This window comes from Pinus tabuliformis, chromosome 6, assembly GCF_031772625.1.
Source record: "Pinus tabuliformis cultivar Carrire ecotype Pingquan chromosome 6, CPIR1, whole genome shotgun sequence".
In the NCBI taxonomy this organism is placed as follows: Eukaryota; Viridiplantae; Streptophyta; class Pinopsida; order Pinales; family Pinaceae; genus Pinus; species Pinus tabuliformis.
In genome coordinates this window covers 1,011,985,155-1,012,010,240 of record NC_142292.1, presented here as the reverse complement: position 1 = coordinate 1,012,010,240, position 25,086 = coordinate 1,011,985,155, and the positions used below count along the sequence as shown (strand labels likewise).

The 25,086-nt window shown below is 37.3% G+C and overlaps 1 protein-coding gene across 1 annotated transcript in view; it reads left to right on the top strand.

Annotated features, from left to right (window-relative positions):
• VDAC2 (voltage dependent anion channel 2) overlaps positions 1–25,086 on the top strand; it is a 65,368-nt gene that overhangs the window by 4,742 nt on the left and 35,540 nt on the right. The window contains exon 2 of the mRNA XM_089424486.1: positions 17,768–17,835. Within this exon, the coding sequence (XP_089280612.1) occupies positions 17,768–17,835 (68 nt within the window). The remainder of the gene's footprint in view (positions 1–17,767; positions 17,836–25,086) is intronic.

Sequence of the window (25,086 nt, the reverse complement as noted above, 5' to 3'; positions counted from 1 at the left end):
ATTTACATTTGAACCTTGAGGTTTGCCAGCTCAAAATCAAAATCCTGTGGCATGAAATAGGTGATCCGACCATCTTTCTTTCTTCTGTGGCATGGCTTGTTTAGATTGCTTCATCTTCGACTCTGGCTTGTAAAAGCTCTGTAAGGGTTTTTACGATAGCCATAACTCATGAATTTGTAGATATTTGTCTTGGTTCATGTTTGTGTTCATGCTTGACAATCATAAAGTCTGGAAAAAATTTGGTATTGTAAAATTATGTGATAAAATTTGGGATCAAGCATAAGGAAACATGTAATTCAAATTTAAACTAATTTATTTAACTTCAGTTCAAATCTTAGCTAATTCAATTTACTTGAATAAATTTGACTAACTTCAACAAATTTGTTCAGGACTGTATAAAATTCACCAAATTTTGAGATCTATCGATAAAATTTAGTGTATTTGGTGACTAGTTGTCAATTCGGGTATCTGGATTTTTGTCTTGAGGGCATGTGTTTTGAAGGGAAATATTGGGCCCTCCTTTGTCATATCTAAGTAATTATTCACGACTTCCTTTGGGGTCAGTTTGTTAATCATTCAAGAGTTCCTTTGTGGTCAGTGTATTAAACCATTTACTAGATGAAAAGGCTTGTAATTCCTCCTCCAATATCTTGCTTTAAGGGCTTTACTTTGCAGTCCTTGTCATGTCATATTTAAATGGAGGGCGGTAATTTTTTTTCAAATTATTTTATTTGATTTCGTTTTTTTTTTTTTGAGGTAACATATCTCGGGGGAAATCTTCCAAGCACTTTCCCTCATATTGAGGATGGTACCTAGGGTAAATCCTAGATTCTTCAGGGCACAAGGCTAGGTTAATAACTCATGACTAGATTAGATATTGTTCATCAACAATTGGCTCACTAAGAGCAACATGTCACAAAGTGGGATTTGAACGAGTGGGGAGGGTAACAACTTTTCCTCACTACTACTTAAGCTAAACCCAATTTATTAAATTTTCTAAACCCCAGTAACTGACAAATTATTTCCTAGCAAAATCCCTCGCTGATTTTAATTTTTTTTTTATAGCTTGCTGAACAAAATGTACTACTGGGATTTTAACTAATAAATTTAATTTTCAGTGGAAGCAAAATAGTGAGCCAATCTCATTGCACGAATACCCATAAAAAATTGTCCTTCAAAATTCAGCTTCTCATTCAAATAACTTCCAAGCTTACAATGGCTTTCCCAACTTGGGAAAATTTTCCCATTGAAAAATATACAAGCTACAAGAATATTCATAAATTCTTTGGAGAAATTCTGGGCACCTGTACGGGCTGTACGAGCCTCTGAAATTTTCTGGATTGACCCCTTGTCTTGCAAATTTGCTGCTGCACCTGTATGACCATGCATGTATGGCTGTATGGCCTGCACTTGTGACTCATGCGCTGCTGTTATGTGCCCTGCTCTCCCACATGTGACTCCCATGTGTGATTTGCGACGTGTGAGGTAGTGCTATTGTCCTGTGCCCTCCTGAACTTGCATGTGTGGTTTGGCCTGTGTAATTCTGCTGTACGGATCTGCTGTTGGTACCTGCTGGGAATGATCTCTTGCTGCAGAAAATTCCCTTGCTGTTTTCTGTGGTACTTGGATGAAAAGCCTTCTTGACCCCAATCATTGAGATTTTCTTCTCTCACAATGTGTCCTCTCCTAGCCCAACTTTCTTTTTATAAGTTTGAGTTATAACTAAACCAACAACCATAATTTCCAAAGGATTGACGGTTGAGATTAAATCTCATCATCATTTGAGATCAACGATTGTGATTTTCATTTATCTAATTCACTAATGCAAATAACCTTTGCATTTCATTAGATTAACTTACTTTTAAAAAAAAAGTGTAGAATTTCCTGCAAATTCTCTATAAATCTACCGCTGACATCTATGTAGAAAATCTGACTGTAGATTAACCCGATAATGCAATGTACCAAAGCAAAATACTATAACCTACTTTTACTATCAATTTGCTTTGCGGAAGTTTAAAGATTGAGCAAGATCAAGCTGAACACATATAACTAGAAGAAGAAGAATCAATGCACATGAAACTAGAAAATACTCAGGGGAAAGCCTCAGCTAAAAACCCCACTCTTTGTATTATCATACAAGGTGGAAATACATTAGAATTATACAAAGCCTTAGCTCTCACAGCTAGCCAGCTCTCAGTACAATCCTCTTGGATGCTCACAGGCAATCAAAGCTTCTCACAAGCCTTCTCCTTTGCCCTCCAAGCTCCTATTTCCTTGCGCAGTTACCTCTGGGATGATCTCCTTCACCCAATGTAACATTGCTCTCACACACTGCTCTAACACACTGTCAGAACTGCGCAATCCTGAAGGAACCTTACCTTGACTGCATGCATGAGTTTCCTTTATAGGAGAAAACATGCAACTGATAGTACACTGTCCTTGACATTTAGCTCAACTGGGTCCTTCATAGAATAGACATGCATGAGTTTCTGATGAGGGAATCTTTAGTTATCTGGAGTACACTAGTTGAGTGCATGCATGCATCAACTGACTGATAACTCACAATTAGTTCCTTAAACAGTTTGGAATTAATTTAACTGGACTTGACTCAGTAAACTGAGCTAACTAATTACAACTCAAATATGACTCAATCTTATCTCCTTAATTAAGGTATAATCTCCTTAATTTAAGGGATAACTCTTGCATGACTTCAGAAAGACTTCTAACTTGAATTTCTCCAACTGAATTAATTAATTATTTCCATAATGAATTAATTAATTATTTCCAAGCAGCTGGTGAGACTAAATTCGAATTTAATTAACAATTTTAATTCAAGGACAAATTAAAATTGGAATTTCTGGATTCTATTTTTATCATTTCTTGTTGCTATTTTCAACAAAAAGAAATTACTTTAATAAATAAAGTAATTTCTAAGGTTAAGAGTCAATTAGGTGACTTCCAGACTCCTTGACACATAGGCCTATGCATAAGTACTTGCTTGAGCTACAAACATCAACACAATTGACATGGGGGTGGGAGGGAGTAATTTTCTTAGTCATTTGATTATGCAGTTCTAGGAACAATTCTTATAATCGTCAATTGTGGGTGACATGAAGAGCACAAAATTGTACTTTTAAGAACCAACCTTGAGAGGAAGGCAAAGAGTGAATGATGTATTTCTTGCAAGATGCACCCTAATCTTTACACACTAGCTTATTTTATAGTCATCTTGTTTTTTTCCCTAAACTCTTCCTACAATCCATGTTGTTTTTGTTTTCAATTAGGATAAAGCTAACTTTAATTAGAAATCTTCTTTCATGTGTTTTTTTCGTTAAAATTTTCAAGGTTTGAAGTTCTCAATGGATTTTTCCTTAACAAGGATGATTAGGCCTTTTTCATTAAATCTGCACTCGGAATGCAGGAAGAAACCCGGGAAAAGTTTACATGTGGTGTAGAGATGTTATCTGTTCTGAGTACATCTTTAATGGATATTCAAAAATTTCTTCTACGTGCCTACCTTGATCATACATGAAACAAAAACTGCTGCAACTATAGATTCTACAAAATTGCCATAAACCAGGACACATTTGCATTGTGATGTCATGGATTAACTAGGTGGGTCGGTGCTGTGATCCTCGTCTGCATTTCTCTAGGCTTGAAAATTTGCATATTGGCAATGGAACTAATCCATTTCTTCTTTTAATCGTGTTAACAGTGCTTTCTGCTTCTGGAATTCTTCACGGAGGAAGAGGATGTGCTCTGATTGTTGGTTTACCTATTGCTTAATTTCATTGATTTCCGGATTCCCTTCAATTTGTGGGCGAGGGCAAAACAGGCATTGATATGCCCCCCCAAAGCATGAGGTGGTGTATCTCGATTTGCCATGTCTTCCCAATGAACTAAAGACCGGTCCCATGATGCAGTAATCTTTTGTGGGTGAATTAAAGCAGAGAGAATAAACGCAGAGGATGACTGATAGACTTGTTTCAAAGATGCAAGAGTGTCACGCCTGAAGAAGAAGATGGCTTGACCCAGGAAGTCCCTTAACACGTCGTTGACCGTCTGAGGAGAAAGCTAATATATCATATGCTGGTGAGAATGAAGAGCCCATCTTGTGCAGGCCTTTCTCTATCCCAAAGAGAGAAATTTATGGGCACTCCATGCTGGTTTTCTGGACTATTAACCTTTTCCATTGCAACCGATGAGGACGAGCCAACCACCAAATTGAGAGCCTAATCATTCCACACTTGGATGATGAAGAGGATAGGCACTGCACCTTCACACCCAGGGGGGTCAATGTCAGCGTGCCGAGCACAATTAGACCGATCAAAAGATTGGAAGGAAACAAGCCAAGGGAACCACTCACAAACACCATAGCAACTGTGGTGACTGTTCTCTGTTTCGATTGATTTATTTCGATTGCTCACATTTTCAAAATTTCGATCTGACTGAGACCTTCGCCACCCATCCATTTCGATCTTGAAGGCCTCATCTATGCAGGTCAAATCCCACGCTTCAGGATATTTGTGATTCCTCCTTGTTTTGATTACGATCAGTCTGGACACCTTCAAAATAGAGGCCAAGGCGTGGGAGGAGATCCATTTTCAGCATGTCTCTGTCCTTGCAGCTTGTATGACATCAGCTAGCAAAATGCCAGATTGATGACATTCATTCATTCTGCGATACATGATGTAGTTTCGACGCCATCATCTGAACTTGATATTGATTAGGGGAGAGATGCAGGAAATTGAAAGAGATAGAGGAGACAATTTATAGTTTATGTCTATTTGATCCTTGTTCTTGTTTCCAAATGTCCCTTTAGGAAGGGAGGCCCAAAGTGCATACTTATGCTCTTCATGGGACAACTCGCCAACTTGTTGAGCCATTCATCTCCCATTGCCCTGCTTCTAGCTGCCAAGTTGTGTTAGCTTGCAAGTCTGCTTCCTTATTTTTCCCTCTGAGGATATGAAAATAAGATTTAGAAGAGAAGTCCTTCAACAAGGCTTTAATTCTGTAAAGGAGGGAGATTTGATTGTTCGCCAGATTAGAGCCTTTGAGGAGGTGCTGGATGGTAATGAGAGTCACCAATAATTACTATTGAGGAAACATTCCAATTCTTGGTTATCTGGAGGCTGCAAAACAGCTCATACATCTTCGCAAGGTTGTTTGATCTATGGATAAGCCCCCAGGCATACTGAACTCCCAGTTTTCCTTCGAGATTGAGAAGAATCCCTCCCCCTCTTGCCACCCTTAGATTCTTTTTAGAAGCTCCATCAAAAAATAAGATTCACGTCTTTTGTTGGGAGATCCATTCTGCAAATTCCTCATCAGGGAGTCTGAGTGTCCAATTTCTGATAATTGTGCATTCTGTTTGAATCGACCGGGGAAGAGTGGGATTATCGAATTCTGAACAGAGCGAGAGAGCTAACATGGCATTGGATCTGGCAAAGATGTAGACATCTTCAAAAATTACACTAATTCTTGAAAGCCAAATTTGCCAACAGATAAATTTTGGAAGACGACTAGATCCATTTCAAAGCAGGTTTCCCATCAAAGGACCTAGAGTAATGCTTGTGCCAACCCTTAATGAAGGCTACAACGTCAGAGGACTTTACTAGGCAGGGAGATAGTGGACCCAAGGCCAAAATCCATACATTAGAAGAGAAAGGACAAAAGAGGAAGAGATGGGGAATGTAATCTTCGTGTTGTTTGCAGAGAGGGCATTGAGAGGGGCCATAAATCCCTCTTTTTCTAAGATTTTCTATGGTTAGAATTTTTTTATGAAGAAGGGTCCAACAAAATGTTTTTACCTTAGGAATAACATTGTTCACCTAGAGTTTTTTCCATGTGGAGGATCTTGGTAGAATCTGCGATGAGAAAAGTAGCTCTTCATATTTGGTCTTCACACTTTATGAGTGTGCTTTCCTTCCTAGCGTGTCATTCTCCATTCGGTTTGTTGGTGCACAACCTGTAACCTAATTTTAAGAAGATCCACCTGACTCTTGAGATTAGGAGGGACATTCTCAAGGAGCCAGTGTTCCCATGTTCCATTTCCCTTCCATTTAGAAATGCCAGTGAACGTCCTCTCTTGGATGTACTGATGAAGAGGCCTCAGGTCTTCAAAGTTGAGAAGAAGGGGACAGTTCAGGATAGAATTTGTCCAGAGGTGAATTGAGGATCCATTTCCGGGGGTCCAACTGAGATGGCTTGTAATTAGATCTTTCGAGGCTGCAATCAACTTCCAAGTTGGAGAGCAAAGGCGAGATGGAATACCGTGACCTTCTCTAATCGACTGCCCATATTTGCTCGAGACCACTAGGTTCCTTATTTGTTCTTATTTTCCAAGCCAGCTTTGCACCTATAGCCTGGTTCATTAGAGCTGGGTCTCTGATCCCCAAGCCTCCATGGTCTTTTGGGGTGCACATTGTGGCCCTGTTTATCAAATGGAACTTTTTGGTCCTTCCAAGAGAAATTTGCGAATAACCTTCCCTAGAGCTTGTAAGATGGATTGAGGAGCTAGTAAGGCAAAAATTTGGTATAGAGGGATAACCGACTGAACTAATTTGATAAGAACAATTAGACTTGCAAGAGTGAGCCATTTAGCCCCCCACGACTAAAATTTATTTTTAATTTTCGCAATTACAAGTTGCCAAGCTTGAGAGGAGATAGATTTGAGAAGGAAAGGAATTCCTAGGTATTTGAAGTTTTTCCATCCCTCTATGGCATTGAATCCAAAAATCGCTCGGATTTGGAGGCGCAAACCCGCTAAGATGTTCCAAGTAAATATTTGAGATCTAGCTAAATTGGTTAGCCCTCCCCGTGTCATCCAAGAATTTATCCAAAATTGCTCTAAATCGCCTTAGCTTATCCCCCGTGTCTATAAATTGGTTAGCCCTCCCTTGCTATAGTCATCGAGGCTCCACCCAACAAGATGGTATCGTTGGGGAAATGAGCATGATTTGCACTTTTGGATGAAGGAGTGTATCACAAACTAGGAAGATGCGAGATGCTGCATCCATATTTAAGTCTCCTACTTAGCGAGTCGACTATAAGAATGTACAGGAAAGGAGACAAGGGGCACCCTTGACGTAGGCCCCTAGAAGCCTGGAAGAATCTAGTGGCCTTGCCATTGATCAGGGGAGTGATCCATGGGGAGCTGATGCAAAGCAATATCCACTGGATGAAGTTTTGAAATATGTAACTAGGTTTGGTCTTCATAATGACATATGTAATCATGATTTTATGTATTTAATGAAAAGAGAAAAATAAATTTATTATTGTTATTCTTGAGGCATGGGTTTCATGCTCAAGGGAAATTTATTTTTAGGTCAAGCACCCATTGAGTGTTTCTAGGTTTGTCATAAAGTCAGTTGAGTCATTGTCATGTATTGAAGACCCATTTGGGCATGTTACATATTGTAAAGAAAATTTAATTGAGTCAAAATAGAGTCAAAAGACCCTCCAAGACCTTGTCATGGCACAAAGATCAAGTTGGCCTACATGAAGGGACAAGTCGGCCTAAAGATAGCAATTCGTACCCCTCACAAGCCTATAAATAAGAAGAAATTTGACCTCATTTGCACACTCACTCAAGCAAGTTCGATTTCTCAAGATTGACGCTCGAAAAGGACGAAGAAGATCGAAGTTTTGGGTCTCTCTCTCTCTCTCTTTTGTTAGGGTTTCTACAGTTGTAGAAGAATTCGCTGGGCTAGACGAAGTTGTAGAAGAATTTGCTGTGCTAGACAAAGTTGCAAAAGGATTTGCTGGGCTAAACGAAGTTGTGGAAGAATCTGCTAGGCTAGACGAAGTTGCAAAAGAATTTGCTGGGCTAGATGAAGTTGCAGAGGAAGTTGCTAGACAGGTCGAAGTTGCAGAAGCAATCTGCGGGTAGGTCGAAGTTGCGAAAGAAGCTGCTGGACAAGTCGAAGTTTTAAAAGAAGTTGTCGAAGGTCAAAAGCAAGGTGTGACTTAAAGGTTCTTGGTCAAGAGTCAAAGATCTTGGAATTTGTCAACTGAAGGTCTATAAGAAGAGAGAATTTTGGTGGGTTTTCCTCTCAGTTGGAGAGGTTTTGGCCCTGGCTGATCACCTACATCTTGTGTCCTATTGTCTCGTTGATTTTATTGTTTGGTAGTTGTTTGATGATAAATAACACTAATAATAATCAAGTGAAAGAAGCTAATCAAGTTAAGTAAAATTACATCACAAGCAATTATCAAAGTAAGAGAAATCACCTAATCTAGCTGCCCCTAGATTTCTCAACATGGTATTAGACCTAAGGTGACAAGTCAAGGAAGGGGAAGCTCAATAAAGGACACTCAAGGATTGAAGAAAAGCATCTAAGAAGCATTAAGAAGTTCAATCAAGAGAGAAAAAGCATCTAAGAAGCATTAAGAAGTTCGATCAAGAGAGAAAAAGCATCTAAGAGGCATTAAGAAGTTCGATCAAGAGAGAAAAAGAAGTCTAATACCTAACAAAGAAAGAAGAAGGAGAAGTGAAGCATCTTAGATTTGTATTTGGACTATATTCCTCCACACATGTGAAGATTAGGGCTTCACCTTACAGTGAAAAATTCTGAAGTATAAGTTACTCCAAGAAAGCGAAGTTTTGGGGCAAAAAGAAATCTCCCTTGCAAGCCAAATTAATAAGAAGAAGGTTCCATCTCAAGCGATGGGGAAAGGAGACAAATCCGTCCATCTTCTAGTCACACGTATGAACTAGGGTTTCTACAGAAGAAGTCGAAATTGCAAGTCCTACAACAAGAAGCCAAAATTCTGAAGAAGGGTCGAAATCTGAAGTTGTAAGTTTAACAAGCGTGAATTAAGAAGACCTCAAAACTCTAGCTAATCCATAGAAGAACTACACATTGAAGCATGTAAGAGTCTCTACATTCTAGAGAAGGAGGAAGAAGCGTAATCATCACCATTGAGGAATCAAGGTGATATCCCTCTCGTTGGAGGATCACTTTTGAAGGAAGACATATTCATCAAGAATACATCTTCTATCATCATCAAAATCAAGAAGGCATCAAGTTGAAGATATTAACATCAAGGAGCATCTTCACTTGACAAGTAAGTATCTTTACATCTATATTTGAATCTGTCAGAATGACTTCATTTTGCAAGGAAAGCAACAAATTGGTTGGGTCGTCAAACTTTCTTGCATGGAAGAAAAGGATAAATTTAATCGTCATAGAAAATGAAGTCATTGAGCATGTGAAGGGTTCAGTGACTAAACCTCCAGAGGAAGAAGCTCAAGCTCTAACAAAAAAATGCATGAAAGGGGAAATAAGGGCTCAAAGGATTCTTATAGAATTAAGGATCCCCTCATTCTATATGTAGCAAAGTTAGAGACATCAAGAGAAATCTACGAGAAGTTAGTAGAATTATTCTCCGTAAGCAACACTGAAGAAGTCATATAAAGATATCAAAGGAAGAAGGAATAGCCTCATACTTCATGAGGGTGTCAGAAATATGAGACCAACTGCAAGAGTTGGGTGAAATAATGTCCAACAAAGAAATGACCATTGTGATGCTCAATGAATCAAGCATCTATAGAAGATTGAAGGAACTAGGTTAAAAGCAAAAAGTGATGTGGGACCAGGTGAACAAGTTTAAGCATTTGCTACCATGACTAAGAGAAAAGGAAGGTTGGAAGGATATGTCGAAGATCCAATGCTATGACTATTAGGAATATAGGCATCACAAGAGAGGTTGTCCGAAATTCAAGAAGGACAACAAGAAGAAAGAAAGAAATGAAGCTCATATCACCGAAGAAGTGGAAGAACCCGATGAGAAGAAATCCAAAGGGATAGATCTTCACTATTAGGGTTCCTCCAATACATAGCAAGGAGAAATGGAAGGTGAAAAGACCTCCACCATGGTAGTCAAGATAAGGAGCATTATGACGAGATTTATCTTAATAGAGGATGGCATCATACTAGAAGCATAAGATTAAAGCAAGAGCTCATGACATCATAGCTAAAGTAGGACTCTATATGGTTGCAACAGTCATAATAGAAATAATGTAGCTCTTGGTAACCTCATTGAAAGCATAAGTAGTACTTATGGAAAAAGAAAAAGTCACCTAGCACAGAAAGAGCTCATCATGTATCATCATCATTAGGAAGGAGCATTTGCAGGATGAGGATAATCAAGATCGTCCGTTAGAATGTTCATTAAAAGGCTCACCTCTCTTGGAAGAAGTAAGTGTCTCGCTGAGTTCATCTTGTATGGGATTCATGGGATGATGGAATGATGATAAAGGAGTGCAGCAAGTCAAGTTGGTTGAAGTACTTTCAAGTTTCAATCAAGTAAGTTGCCGAAGGAAGTCTAGATTGACCAAAAAGAAGAAATGAGTTATGTATGCATGTATTTGATAAGATTGAGTCATGTCATCATATAGTTGCAGATAGTATGAATGAATGCTCTACCTCATGAGCATGGTCGAAGACAAGGGATCTCTTTCGTTGGAAATATGCATGAAGGCATGGTTCACATATTAACTAGATGAAATTAACATAATATGTCGTCATATGGAATATGAGGTGGTTGACAAAAATAAATGAACTATGATTGAGAGTTCCTGGGAAGTAATATGTGAATAAAGAGAAAATGAAGAGATCGTGAAAGATGCAACTAAGGAGAAAGCAATCAACATCCGATGAATCTGATAGGACATCTCCATAGGAAAGGTATGAAGACCTTGATAAAGTCTGAAAAAAAGAAGGCCCTTGACATTGAAAGTCTTGGAGATGTGTTTATGAATATGTAGGATGTTGATGTCTCTAGCAGCAGATGTCATGATGAAAGGCCATCATAAAAAGGTAATTTTGATTTTGATTTTTGGTTTTTGAATAACATCTGGATAGGTTAATGCAAGGCTACCAAAGAAGAATGGTGGATGTCACCTACAACTAGCACTCATGTGGTATGATGGAATATCCTGATGGATACATCATGTGGAAAAGGTAGTTGTATGAAGACTAGACATGGACAAGAAGATCACTTTTTGATGAGGAGGATGACATCACTGACATAAAGAAAGTGATGAATGGTTGATGCCCTACAAGATAAGGCTCCATAAAAATGAAATTCATGACATCGAAGGTCCCATGATCTCCACCTAGAGCAGAAAGTTGCTGGAAGCAAGTCCCTGGTTAAGAGGGAGCTTGGGTACATTGCTTTTATAGGAATGGGTACATTCCTTCATAGGAATGGGTATATCCTCCCTGGTTGAGAGGGAGAGATAGACACATCATTCTTGTCTTCACTTGGGAAGAAAATAATGGAGGATTGGGTAAGCATCTGACATTCGATACTCTTTGAGGATGTGGTAGGGTATCCAAGATAAGAGGAGTCTTGAAGGACCGATATTCCTTGAGGAATGTGAATCCATGAGAAAAATAGTCTTGGAAGGACATATCTTGTGAACACCTTGGTGGGGTATGTTCCTAGAGAGACAATGATGCAGGTGTCTATAAATCATTGGTCTCGCCAACATTGTGCTCTGATCTTGTGGAGAGATAGAGCTCTTAGTCAACATCTGACATTCGATACTCTTTGAGGATGTGGTAGCGCATCCAAGATAAGAGGAGTTTTGAAGGACCGATATTCCTTGAGGAATGTGAATCCATGATAAGAATAGTTCTGGAAGGACATATCTTGTGAACACCTGGGTGGGGTATGTTCCTTGAGAGACAATGATGCACGTGTCTATAAATCATTGGTCTCGCCAACATTGTGCTCTGATCCTGTGGAGTGATAGAGCTGTTAGTCAAGGTCTTGCTATGTGACAATGGTGGTTGATATGATGCTAAATAGATGGGTTACCAATTCGACTCTTCTTATGAGAATTCTTCAGATTGAAAATGTCCAAGTACCTTGTATGGATTATGAATACCTCCCTAGTTAAGAGGGAGTGTTGAAATATGTAACTAGGTTCGGTATTCATAATGACATATGTAATCATGATTCTATGTATTTAATGAAAAAAGAAAAATAAATTTATTATTGTTATTCTTGAGGCATGGGTTTCATGCTCAAGGGAAATTTACTTTTAGGTCAAACACCGTTTGAGTGCTTCTAGGTTTGTCATAAAGTCAATTGAGTCATTGCCATGTATTGAAGACCCATTTGGGCATGTTACATATTGTAAAGAAAATTTATTTGAGTCAAAATAGAGTAAAAAAGACCCTCCAAGGCCTCGTCATGGCACAAAGATCAAGTTGGCCTACATGAATGGACAAGTCAACCTAAACCTAGAAATTCGTACCCCTCACAAGCCTATAAATAAGAAGAAATTTGACCTCATTTACACACTCACTTAAGCAAGTTTTGGATCTCTCTCTCTCTTTTGTTAGGGTTTCTATAGTTGCAAAAGAATTTGTTGGGCTCTACAAAGTTGCAGAAGAATTTGCTGGGCTAGACGAAGTAGCAGACAAAGTTGCAAAAGAATTTGCTGGGCTGGACGAAGTTGTAGAAGCAAGTTGCTGGATAGGTTGAAGTTGTAGAAGCAAGCTGCTGGATAGGTCGAAGTTGCAGAAGAAGTTGCTGGATAGGTCGAAGTTGTAAAAGAAGTCGTTGAAGGTCAAAAGAAAGGCGTGACTTGGAGGTTCTTGGTCAAGGGTTAAAGGTCTTGGAATTTGTCAATTGAAGGTCTATAAGAAGAGAAATAATTTTGGTGAGTTTTCCTCTCAGTTGGAGAGGTTTTGTCTCTGGCTGATCGCCTACATCTTGTGACCTATTGTCTCATTGATTTTATTCTTTGGTAGTTTAATGATAAATAACACTAATAATAATCAAGTGAAAGAAGCGAATCAAGTTAAGTAAAAATACATCACAAGTAGTTATCAAAGTAAGAGAAATCACCTAATCTAGCTGACCCTAGATTTCACAACATGAAGGTACTGTTGAACCCTAGCCTACGCAATCTTTTGAAGAGGAACCCGTGCCTAACACGATCAAAAGTGTTCACCGTATCCAGCGTGATGGCCATCCCTTTATCACCTATTACTCTACTAGAAAAAATGGTCTCTTGCACCAAGATCATGTTGTCGAAAATTTGCTTGCCTGGGACAAAGCCTCCTCGATTCTCAGATATGCTCGCAGGGAGGAGCTGCTTTAGTCTATCAACCAGGATTTTGGAGATTACTTTGTAGGAGACGTTGCACAGGGAGATGGGCCTGAATCCGTGGAAGGAGGAGGGGTTGTTTTCTTTGGGATTAAGGCCATGAATGACGAAGTTATTCCTCCTCCCATGCACTGATTCTTAAGTGAGTAGCTAATCTTTTAGCAGAAGTCCCATAAATTTTGATAGAAATTTGTTGAAAACCCGTCTGGACCAGGGGCTTTGTTTGAGTGGAAGGAAAAGGCAATTCTTTGCATCTCTTCCTCAGATGGGAGGAGCGTGAGCCTTCTGTTCATTTCCTCGGAGATAGCTTGACGTGTGTGTTCCAACATATAGAGCTCAACTTCCTCTAAGGAGGGAGCCTATTGGGAGTAGATATTTTTGAAGAAATCTATCACTGCTTCCTTTATTTGCCGAAAATCATTTATCTTGGTGTCATTCACTTCAATCTCATGAATATTTATTTTCCTCTCTCGTTTTTTTGCTTGTTTGTGGAAATTTTTTAGTATTTTGATCTCCTCCTTGGAGCCACAAGCTACGAGATTTGAGTCTCCATTTTTCTTCCTCATTTTTCAAGAGAGAGTGATATTTGTCAAAAAGGACCTTGCCCTGAGACAAAATATCCTCAGAGGTTGGCTTTGCCTACATGGGGGAGTGGAAGAGTTCAATGGATTTTTCTACTTCTTGGATGGAGGTCTCGCTGGTGAGCTTAGAGGATTTCACCAAGGATTTAAGGTAGGTTTTGAACCTCTTAATCTTGGTTTCCCAGATCTGAATGCGATTGCCTTCAACTCTTGTGCATCGAGATTGAGCGACCACTTCACGGAAGTCAGGGTTTTGGTTCAAGATGGTGTTGTATCTGAAAGGGATGGGGCCATAATTAATGGGAGAGGAAAGATCAAGACGAATGGGGCGGTGATCAGAGCCATTCCAGGGAAGGATAGAGGATTTGGCTAGATTATTGCAACAAAGGAAGATGTTAGAGACAAGGAAATGGTCTAATCTGCTTCTCAATGGAAATTGTGACCAATGCTTCAAGGGTGCATTGTGAATGTGTTGTTTGTGCTCCTTAGGCATAAAAAATCACAACAACACTCATACTACCTCTTGCCTCCCCTTGTTTACAATGTCAAGTTTATGCATATGTGCATGATTGTTGAATGCAGTCTATTTTTTTCCTAGGAAAGACCCATTGCGGAAACCCCTGGGCCCTTCCTTGCATTTTGTGGATGGTGCCTAGTGTAAATTGGTTGGCATTGATAATGGTACTTGATCTTTTGGGAGCATTGAGTGAGGCATGGAACAAAAGTAGGTAGCCCTAGGGTTGACCTTGAGACCTTGTGTGTGAGGTTCAAATCAGTCAACCACTCTAGCTAGTCCATTGGGCTAAATTTGTTACAATCTATTATTGTTTGATGCTACACTCAAGCATATGGAAATGATAATCATTTTATATGTAAGTTTGTAATGCAAACTATCTTTCTAAGCATGGTAATTACTTTTGTTTTACATTAAGGGTGCCCCATTGGCCAATAGCATTGATCATTATGTAATATTGAAATCTTGGTGTGTTGTTGCTCTGATTTTCATAGAAAATAAGATGTTGTTGATTATTGTCCTTGTTATTGTTAGTTTTCTAATAACTAACAACTAATTTGAACAGTATTATGAGATGCAAGAACTAGAAATTGAATTGTGAAATTCATTGATCAAATATATTGAGTATTCTAACAAAATTGCAGTGGAAAATAAATTTATGAAGACACAAGCATACAATTAGCAAAACACCAAAAATACCCAGGAAACCCAAACTGGGGAGAACCTGCTAATTTGTGTTTTTATTGATCTGACTTGAAAAATCTCAGTAATTAATTACAAATCACTTGGGAAAAATTCCCTTCTTACTCTTTGTTCCTCAACAAAATATCCCACACACCCTAGACCAATTTGGCTTCTCTCTTGCGCAGCTATACCAACTGTACAGGTTGAATTGCCTCTTTGTGCAAGCTATCCCGGCCTACTTAAGTGATGTGCTCTACCTGACCTCACGTGCTGATCTAGAACTATTTTCCTGAGCTCAAAACACAAATTCTCGCTAGTGCATAATCATATGATTCACCAAGTTTGCGCTCTTCTCTTTATAGGATTGAACTGCTCTTCAACTCAAGCGAACTGGCACCTTAAACCCAAGTCGAACTGCCTCACTGAACTCAAGTCTAACTGACATCTTGAACTCAAGCGAATTGGTCTCTTGAACTCGAGTCAAACTACCTCACTGAACTGAAGTGGAACTGAGGTAAAATCTCCATGCATGCTCAGTTCGATTTAGTATTTTTGACTATAGGAAAATTATAGGAAAATTAGATAATTTTCCTAAGTCAACACTAAGAGATATTAAGACTGCGCCTTAGCTTCACATGCAGGTTCTTTTGCCAAATATAGTGCACTTCTAAATTTACCAGAACCCTTTCATCTCTAACTTCAATTAACACGCCCTCTTAGAATGCTTGTGAATCGTTTCATGAACTGCTTACATATAAAAATACATCAAAAGTACATACCAAAATGTCATCTGAACGCCCAAGATGTAGCCTCATTTGGCAAGTGAGAACTGAGATCCCATTTCTTTGTCTCATTGGATTTCCTGCCTCTTGTAAACGGTGGAGAGCTAAACTGCTTCCTTGTAGCTTTAACATATGATGGAGTGCGAAGTTCACCCTTGCTTCCTTTGGTCTTTGTTGCTTCCTGAATCAGAGGGGCATCCTTGCCAGTGGATTCCTGCTCTTGCATGCCCTCTTCACTCTTTAATTCTTTTGTTTCTTCATGCACATCCAAAACTGCATTGTATGTCCTTGTCTTCCAAGCTCTCATGCAAAATTGCTTCATTGTGCTTGGTATTGGTTGTAGCTTCTGATGACTTCCTGCCTCCTTTTCATTGCTCTCCATGATCTCCTCTCTCTAATCTATGTGGTCCTTTGAGATGTCCAGTCGGCCATTCAGGACTGCAACCATATCAAAAAAAAGTCTAAAACCTGGCCAGATTTACAACAGTTTAGTGGGTGATGAATTTTTGACACATTTTTTGGGTTCTTCCTATGTGTTTTTAATGGCCTGGTCGTTTATGTGGCCAGGCCTGCCAAACACACAGCTCTGGAACCAAAAGATTTAGTCATGAACTTGCTGAAGCTTAGCACTGAATATTCCTAGGGCAGATTCATTGTTGAAAATTCCAACATGGCAATTTTTATATTTTTGAGATATACTTGAAATATCGATCATTGAAACGAATGAAGTCAAATACATATATAGGAGCATTTACAAAAAAGGGCAGATAAGGGTATATGCCACAGAGTAGTTTATGACTCAATGCCAAAACTTGAAATTGACAATCATAGCTTGTAGTCAGCAAGACAAAGTACAGGGGGTCTTTCCCTAACAAAAACAGATGCATGGTCTCTAAAGCAAAAACTGATACACTAGACAGATCATCCCTTTACAAAACATAAGATGCCATCCAAGGGACCAACATGATCTTGACCAACAATACAATAGAGAACCATATGGCCTAAACCATAAAAGTTGACCCCATAATTAAGCTGCATAGGTGTGCTGGGGAGAGCACACTACCAAAGCCTTGAAATCCCAATGAACAAATCGTTGTTGGAAGGCGACCTTGAGAAGCAGTTGTGCATCCCAATGAAGTGAAGCAGAATCTCCAATCTGCGCAGTCACCTAATACCAGATAATGTGTGCATTCACTGGGTTGGGTTTTTGGAAAAAAACATGCATCACAGACCAGAAAACAGTGTAGCATGAGTTTTTTCTGAAATGAGACTATGTCTGCAATGAACCTCTTCACTTGTACAACATTGAGACAATGAATAGAGCCATATGCAAATTGATGCTGCTACAGCCTGTGAAGACATAGGCAAGTGACTGACACAATCCAAAACCTACAAGGCCTAGGTGAACCACTGCTGCCACAAACCATAACTTGCACAGACAACTATGCGATGCATCAATGGTACCTGGGCTGACACCTCAAATTCTAAACCAGTCTCCTTGGTCTTCTACATTGCCAATATAGTGTTCTCATGCCAGTCAAATCTATTAGGGTTGGGGTACGAGTTCTGTGGGTGAGGAAGCACAGCCCCTCCTTTTCCCTCCTTTCTGGCAATTTCTAAAAGTTGCATTTTTGGCATTGTACTTAATTCAAAATATTGTGTCTGCTAAAATTTAGGGAACTATTCAGACTATTAGTAGCATCATTAGTTGTTGAGTGATTAGTTGAACCCAACACTGTGATCACTATATGTAAAACTTCTGTATATTTACTTGTTTTGTTTAATTTGATTACATAGGCTGTATATGCAGGGACATATTAAGTGACCATAATTGCACTATACATTTTTTTTTGATTTATTATTGCAGTGATTTTTTTGAAATATATCTTTGCAGTATTTTATTTGTTACAGTTTTGTACTATTAGAATTTAGGACAATGTTTCTTGCAATTGAAGAAAGATGAACACTGTAGTTTGATGTAATTACCTTTTATGTTCTTGAAAAGCTTTATATTTGGTATATTTTGAAGTTTGTAATAAATAGATGTTTTGACAACATTCATCGAAATGGCTTGTAGATCTTCTCACGAAGGATTACAACTATGACCAGAAGTTTGCTGTGGCTACATATAGTGATGATGGGTTGGTAAGTTCTTATTTATTAATTTTTGATTCCTAAACATATGTTACATGAATGTTACAAAATTCCTTGTTATAACCATATTTGTTTGAATGTTATATTATACTTTTATTTTATTAAATCTTTGGTGCCCCCAGGACTTATCATGGAAACAAGTTCTTGACTTGCTTTCAATGACCCTATACGACGCCTCCTTGGTTCCTCCCTTGCGCCAATCAGGGTTACCAGGCCGTGACATCCTCTCTCTCTCTCTCTCTCTCAAGACCAGGATCTCCAGTCTCTGACCTCCCTATTATACTATTGCACTTAGACTTTTGTATCTTCAGGAAGACTGCTAAAGTATAGCAAAGCGAGATACTTGTGCTTCTCTCTTTTTCATCTTTGTGGCCTTCAGCATTGTCATAGGAGTTGCTTTCACAGTCCCATATTGTATTTGTATTCGTTGTATTGGTTGACTGACTTTTGTGGTTATTTGCTTGACGTTAATATAATTATCTTATGCAATAGTATTCCTCTGGTTAAATATGATTCAATCTATTAAAATCTTAATAAAACTTTGTCATACTATGAAATATATGAAATATTCAATGTTTGACAAAAAAAAGTGAGACAATTCCTTACATGATCAAATCTATCGTTCAGACATCAAGATAGTGATATGCATATGTAAATAATCAAATGTTTTTGTAAACACACATGATCTATTACAAGCCAGAGCCTTGACAGATAATAATCTAAAGGATTAAACTATAAGTATGGAGTTTGCAATTGTCAATCGGGTCTAGCTTGGGTGGTTGAGAGGAGAAATTGTTATCCTGCCCACTCGGGATCAAATTTTGCTTGTGACATATTTTCCCTTCATGGGCTGATTGGGGGTATTGTGTGCTTGTGTGATTATAAAACACAATGTACAAGCACACAATACAAATTGTTATCAATATGTTACATAAATAGAAAAAATAACTGGTATGTTGAAGAATATAACTAGTTTCAGTCTTCATAATTGTCATTTGACTCATGTCATGATGTAATTTTTATTTATCAATCAAAAGAAGAAAAAAAATGATGTAAAGAACATTTTTTTTTGTAAAGCATGGGGTTCATACTCAAGTTATTTGTCATTAGGTCAAGTATTCATTTAATGCTCCTAGGGTTTACATGATTCAAAGTCCTTGTCACATTGTAAAAGACCCATTCGGGCATTAGTATCAAGAAAAGAAAAATTATGGAACGAACAAAGTTTGTTTTTCAAGTTAAATACTGCAGAAGACTTGGAATATGACGATATCCATTGAGGATACAAATATTATATATTAAATGTGTGAATGAGAATGATGTACAAATGAGTATGAGGGCTTGCATATATACCCTAGACAGGTACCTCTTCATGGAAGGTCATGCCCCATTTAGACATGCCTTTTCGGTACTAATTACTAATAAACTAATCATTATTACAACTATCATCATTATTTATATTTATATTATTTTTATATATATTTTATTCATAACATTGCCTTCCTCCTCAAAAAGCTTTGTCGTCAAAGCTTGCTGATGAAAACGCTTGATCTCTTTTTCTGTTTTGAATGTTTTCTCGTCTCAAAACTGTCATTTTTGTTGATACAAGTTGATAAGATCCTTGAAGTGATATATAAAATTGTCACACAAAAAAAAGATCTGACCATCCTAAATTAATCTTTTGTGGAATCTTTCGATTACGGAAATTTGTGATGAATTGTTATCACTGGATTGGATTGAGCTTACTTCAATATTCTTTGGAACATCAGATTGTTGTTTCTATTTTGAATGGTACAAATACGTAGCTTGATTGAGTTGTCTACTTTCGTGATTTAGATGTCGATAGGGAATTCTTTTGGTTTGACTTTTCCTTATTAGGTGTGGCAATTTTTTTATTTTCTTCTGGTAGCGCGGTTGTTGAGTTAGGTACAAAATCTTCATTTGGAATTTTCATCATCTGAATTGCAAGATGTGAGTATTTTTCCTTCAACTGACTTATCCTCTTTATGAGTTGTGGTATGGATTGGTTCGATAATCGTTCCTTTATCTTCAACCGGAGTTGTTACGATTGGCGACTTCGATAATTCCTCTTGAATATAATGTTCTAACTTGTTTTTTAACGACTTCTTGTCCTTTTTGAGCTTCTTAATTTGCATTAGTGGTTTTTCACTATGGTCTTTATTTTGCAGTACTTTTTTACCTTCTTGAAAAATTACTTTTGAGATATCTAGTATGTCTTCTGGTATTACTACATTTGGCTTCACTTTAACATCATGTAGCGTTATTGTTTTCTTTTTGTAAGAAAATGTCAAAAACTTCTTCTTCGTATTCAGGATGAAGGAACTTAGGGTTGCCATCTAGGGTGAACCTAAAATAATGTCACCTTGATCGCTCCATAGGTTTTGAACTGAGAATTATGATATGAATGCATAATCTCCAATGTTTAATTGTAAATTGGTTATTTCATATTTTTTATTGTTATAACAGTCTAATTTTTCGATTATATTTGACTCGGGAATCACTAATTGGTTTGCGATTTTAGGTTTTATGTAATTTTTATCTTCGGCTGACGAGATAGTGATAGTAACATCTTTTCCCGCAATAGACCCTTTAATTCTAAATAGCACCAAGGCATAGTTATATGAAGTTTTTGGGAATTTTCCGGCCTTCCTTTCCGTATTACGCTCCATTTTGCTTCTTTGGGATGAACCTAGGGTTTTTAAAAATATTCCTCTTTTATACTTTCAAAAATAACCGTTATGATCTTAGAAATATAATAATTATTTCCTTTGATTTTATAAATAACTTAACAATGTCTTCCTTGGTAATCCTTAATACCTTTACATTTTTTTTACAAGACTTAAAGTACTTTTTGACCCTTTTTTTAAACTTTATATATTCTTTGTACGAGACATCTTCGAAATATAATAAGATGCCTTTTTATTTGAAGGACTTTTAACACTTTATGAATTACCTTCCCTATATGTTCCACTAATTATTGTGTACTTATATCTTTTAATTGTATAATCTCTGTTTTTAACTTTATAATTTATAATTTAATAAAAAGTAATATATATTACTTTATATTTCTTAAACCACTGATTGACATTGGATTATAATTATTTTGATTTCTTACTTCCAATATAGTTCTTAGTACCTTTCATGTCCCTTTTAATATTTGCCATACATGTTTTATTTGTGGGGTGATTAGATGCTATAATGTTTTAATTAACAAAGAGGCCCAACCTTGTACTTATATATATATATATATATATATATATAAACTTGTTCCTTCTCGCACAATTCACTCTCGAAATTAGCTAACTATGCTCAAAGACAGAAGGTACACAATTTTTTTTGTAGCTACTGTACAACCTACCTTCCAATCTGCAATGTAAATTTTGGTATATTTTAACCCTTTTATAAATATTGTATTTAAAGGATTGGATTAAAATTATTTGGTATTTGTTATGAGCTTCCCGCCTATAGTTAAACGGTTGCGACGTTTCAATATTTAGTAATGGTGGTTTAATCGAATGTATGGCAGCAATGATTAAGATTTTGATAGGGCGTGACGATGGTGTGATTGATGCATGGAGTAGTGAAAGGGGATTAGAAAGGGATGAGGTGAATGCTATAGGTTAGTGGCTGCGATGGTTTGTTGCATAGGAGCAGCGACGTAGGTACGACAAATGGGACAGAGGAAGATGCAAAGAAGGCCAACTGCGCGGTGGTGGAAGAGGTGGGCTGCGTGGCGGTGGAAGAGATGGGTTGCAGAAGCGATAATTCAGATGAATCGGTTGGTCAATTCCTGCGATGGTGGTGGCTAGTAGCAGCTTTGGCTGGGGCTTTGTTGTTGTTGGACGGTGATAGCACAAAACCTTTTTTTATAATACCTTTTTCTAATTTTGTTTTGTTTTTTTGTTTTTTGTTTTTATTTTTTATATTGTTGAGATTGCAACAAGATGATGGAGCTTAGTGAAAAGAGTCGCCTTCACTAAGTGGGCCCGCAGGCAAATTATGGCGCAAGTTCTATTTTTGATCACAGTGTGGGTGATCACAGTGTGAGTGATCACAATGTGGGTGACCAAAGTGTGGGTGACCAAAGTGTGGGTGATCAAAGTCTATTTTTAGACTAGCTGTCAAAAATAGAAAAGTCAAATATTATTGTCTCATAATAATATTTGGACTATAAACTTGATCTTATTCTCTTGGAGCACTTCAGTTTGAGCTACAGATGTGGCCCATGCAGCTGTCAGAAGGAAGTACGCTTTTCTTATGAGTCAGTTGAGTTGTTGCATGCATGACTTCAGTTAGAACTCAATCAGTTGAGTTGGTGGAGTTGATTGTGGAGTTGATGGAGTTGTGTTCAGTTTGACTTGGTTAAACTAGTTGTAGTTAGTCTAACTGCAGATAGACTAATGATGAGTTGTTAAACTAATTATTAACTCATAATACAACTATAGAATACATCAGTTAACTCAGTTGCATGTCAGTGCATGTTCAGTTCAGCAGGGACAGGTGTTAGAGAATCAGATTGCTATCAGTTGTGACTATAGTTGTGCATCAGATCTTGCACAATCAAGGGATTGAGTATGCCAATGAGTTTGCTCATGTATTTGCCCAGTTTGTAGTTTTTGCTCACGTCTTACACATTGTGAGTGATTCTTTGGAGGTGAAATACGAGTTTGGTAGACCACTCTCATTCATTCTTGAGCAGGTATTGAGCAGTGGAGGCAGGCAAGCAGTGGAATAGATTTGGAGATCAGATCTTAGCTGTATTGTGTGTAACAGGTGGAGCTGGTACTAGATTGCTTGTGATAAGCATTGTACTTTGTAATGTTACATGGTCTCAATCATTAATATACAGATAGTGTGGGGTTTTTAGCGAGATGCTTTCCCCGGGTTACATACTGTGATTGCTCTTTATGTTTTATTGTTATTGATGCTGCTATATTGATGATTAACGTAGAGGAGCTTATGTATTGTGTATGTATTCCGCAATAGTACATGATCAGGATAATCTCTGTTGAATATGTGTTAAATTATTCAAAATTTCTACATATATTTTTATTTTTAAATAATATTTATTTATTTTTATTTTTCTTTTTGTCTTGATTTTTTTTTTGTTATTTAATATTTTTTTAATGTATATATATATATATATATATATATTTTTTTTTGTGTATATATATATATATTTGTTAATATATATATATATATATATATATATAATTTTTTTTTAATTTTCTTTCTTTCTTTCTATATATATAATTTTATTTAATATATGTTTGAAATTCTAATTTTTTGATTTTAATTTTTTTTTAGTATTCTTTTCAACTCTTTTTTTTTCTTTCCTTTATGGCCAAAGGCCTGAATGATGATATGAAAAATGGAGAAACTCCACGCTGTGTAGCGAAACACTTCAACGGAAACAAGGTCGACGAATTTTGACGGCCAAAAACCGGATCAGATTAGCTTTGTGCAGTGGTTGCGGCCAGAGGATCGAACAACTCTGATACCAAATGGATCGAACAAAGTTCGTTCTTCAAGTTAAATACTCCAAAAGACTTGGAATATGAAGATATCCATTGAGGATACAAATATTATATATTAAATGTGTGAATGAGAATGATGTACAAATGAGAATGAGGGCCAACATATATGCCCTAGGAAGGTACCTCTTAATGGAAGGTCATGTCCATTTAGAAATGCCTCTTCAGTACTGATTACTAATAAACTAATTATTATTACAATTATCATCATTATTTATATCTATATTATGTTTATATATATTTTATTCATAACAAATTATTTTGTATTTAGAAGTGTTTAGAAGGCTCCCAAGCTTGAAGTCGACCTAGAGAGGCCTATTCGAGCCTCTTGGAGAGGCTATATAAAGGAAGAACTTCGACCTCATTTGATACACATCAAGCACACACTTCTCAAGTTCTATCTACGGTTGAAGAGTGGAGGTCTTAGAAGGCTAGAAGTCTAGAAAAAGGAGTGACAAGTCTTAGAGGAATTCAGATCTCTAAAATATCTCTACTACAGCTCACACGTACAAAGTATGCTAGGGTTCTCCATAGATCTGAAAATTGCAGAAGGTGTTACAACTACTTTGTGGATAGTCAAGAGGCTAGAAGAGCCTTGGTTTGCTTCATTGCTCTTGGAAGATCTTGTTCTTGTCTTGAAGAAGAAGTATTGGTGGTTGGCTTGGTTCTTGGTGAAGTCTTGGTCTTTTGTTTTGGGTCTTGGAAGTCTCATTTGAATTGATTCTATAAGAAGAGAAGTTCTTTTTGGGTTTTCCCCTTGGAGGGGTTTTGCCCTGGCTTGGAGCCTATATCTTGTGTTCGTCTGTTTGTGATTGTGATCTTCATTCTAATTATGATTGACATTTATTTGATGATAAGAACATAAACATAATCAAGAAGGAAAATATATTTATCACAAATAACTGTCAAGAAAAGAGAAATCAAATTAAAAGTTGCCCTAATGCTGCCCTAATGGATTTCTCAACATGGTATTAGAGCTAAGGTCTATGGAAAGGAGGCCTGAAGATCACCTTTTTTTTGGCATTTAGATTGAAGAATCTCTCTATCTTGGTGAACTGGGCAAGTTCTGAGCAATACGAATTCTAAAATAAATTCTAGGCAATTTATCTGTGAAACACATTCTTTGTTTAAATTAAACAGGGAGATTATATTCTATTTGGTGATACGGTTTGACATTTGTTCAAGTTATTCGCAATAGATCGATAGCATGGTCTTGACTTATGACCATGCTCTCTGTGACATAATTATGTTAGAATCGAGGTTTGCCACACTTTGTGCTCGTATTTATACAGAGATAGTGACTCACGATATATGTAACAATGACTACTTGTTTCAGTAAGTGATGGATCACATCGATGTTTTGGTTGGTTTCAAATTATACTTGATTATGTTTCATGGTGGCTCGCTCAATCTGAAGGGATCACGTTGATGGCTAAAGGTTCAATGCATATATTTCGTATGCTTTGTATAGGATATCAACTCTGTTCGCTCTATAAGATATTGCAGGATATCACATTAGTTTGGATCTTGAATATGAATCACGCATATGGATCTCACACATATACTATGATTCTATGTGATGACATTATTGGTCTCAATCTATGATATAAAACTCGATATGTTGTGACAAAGCATCATTTTTTACAATGACCGAAGTCACATTTATATGGCTCACTACACAGTGACC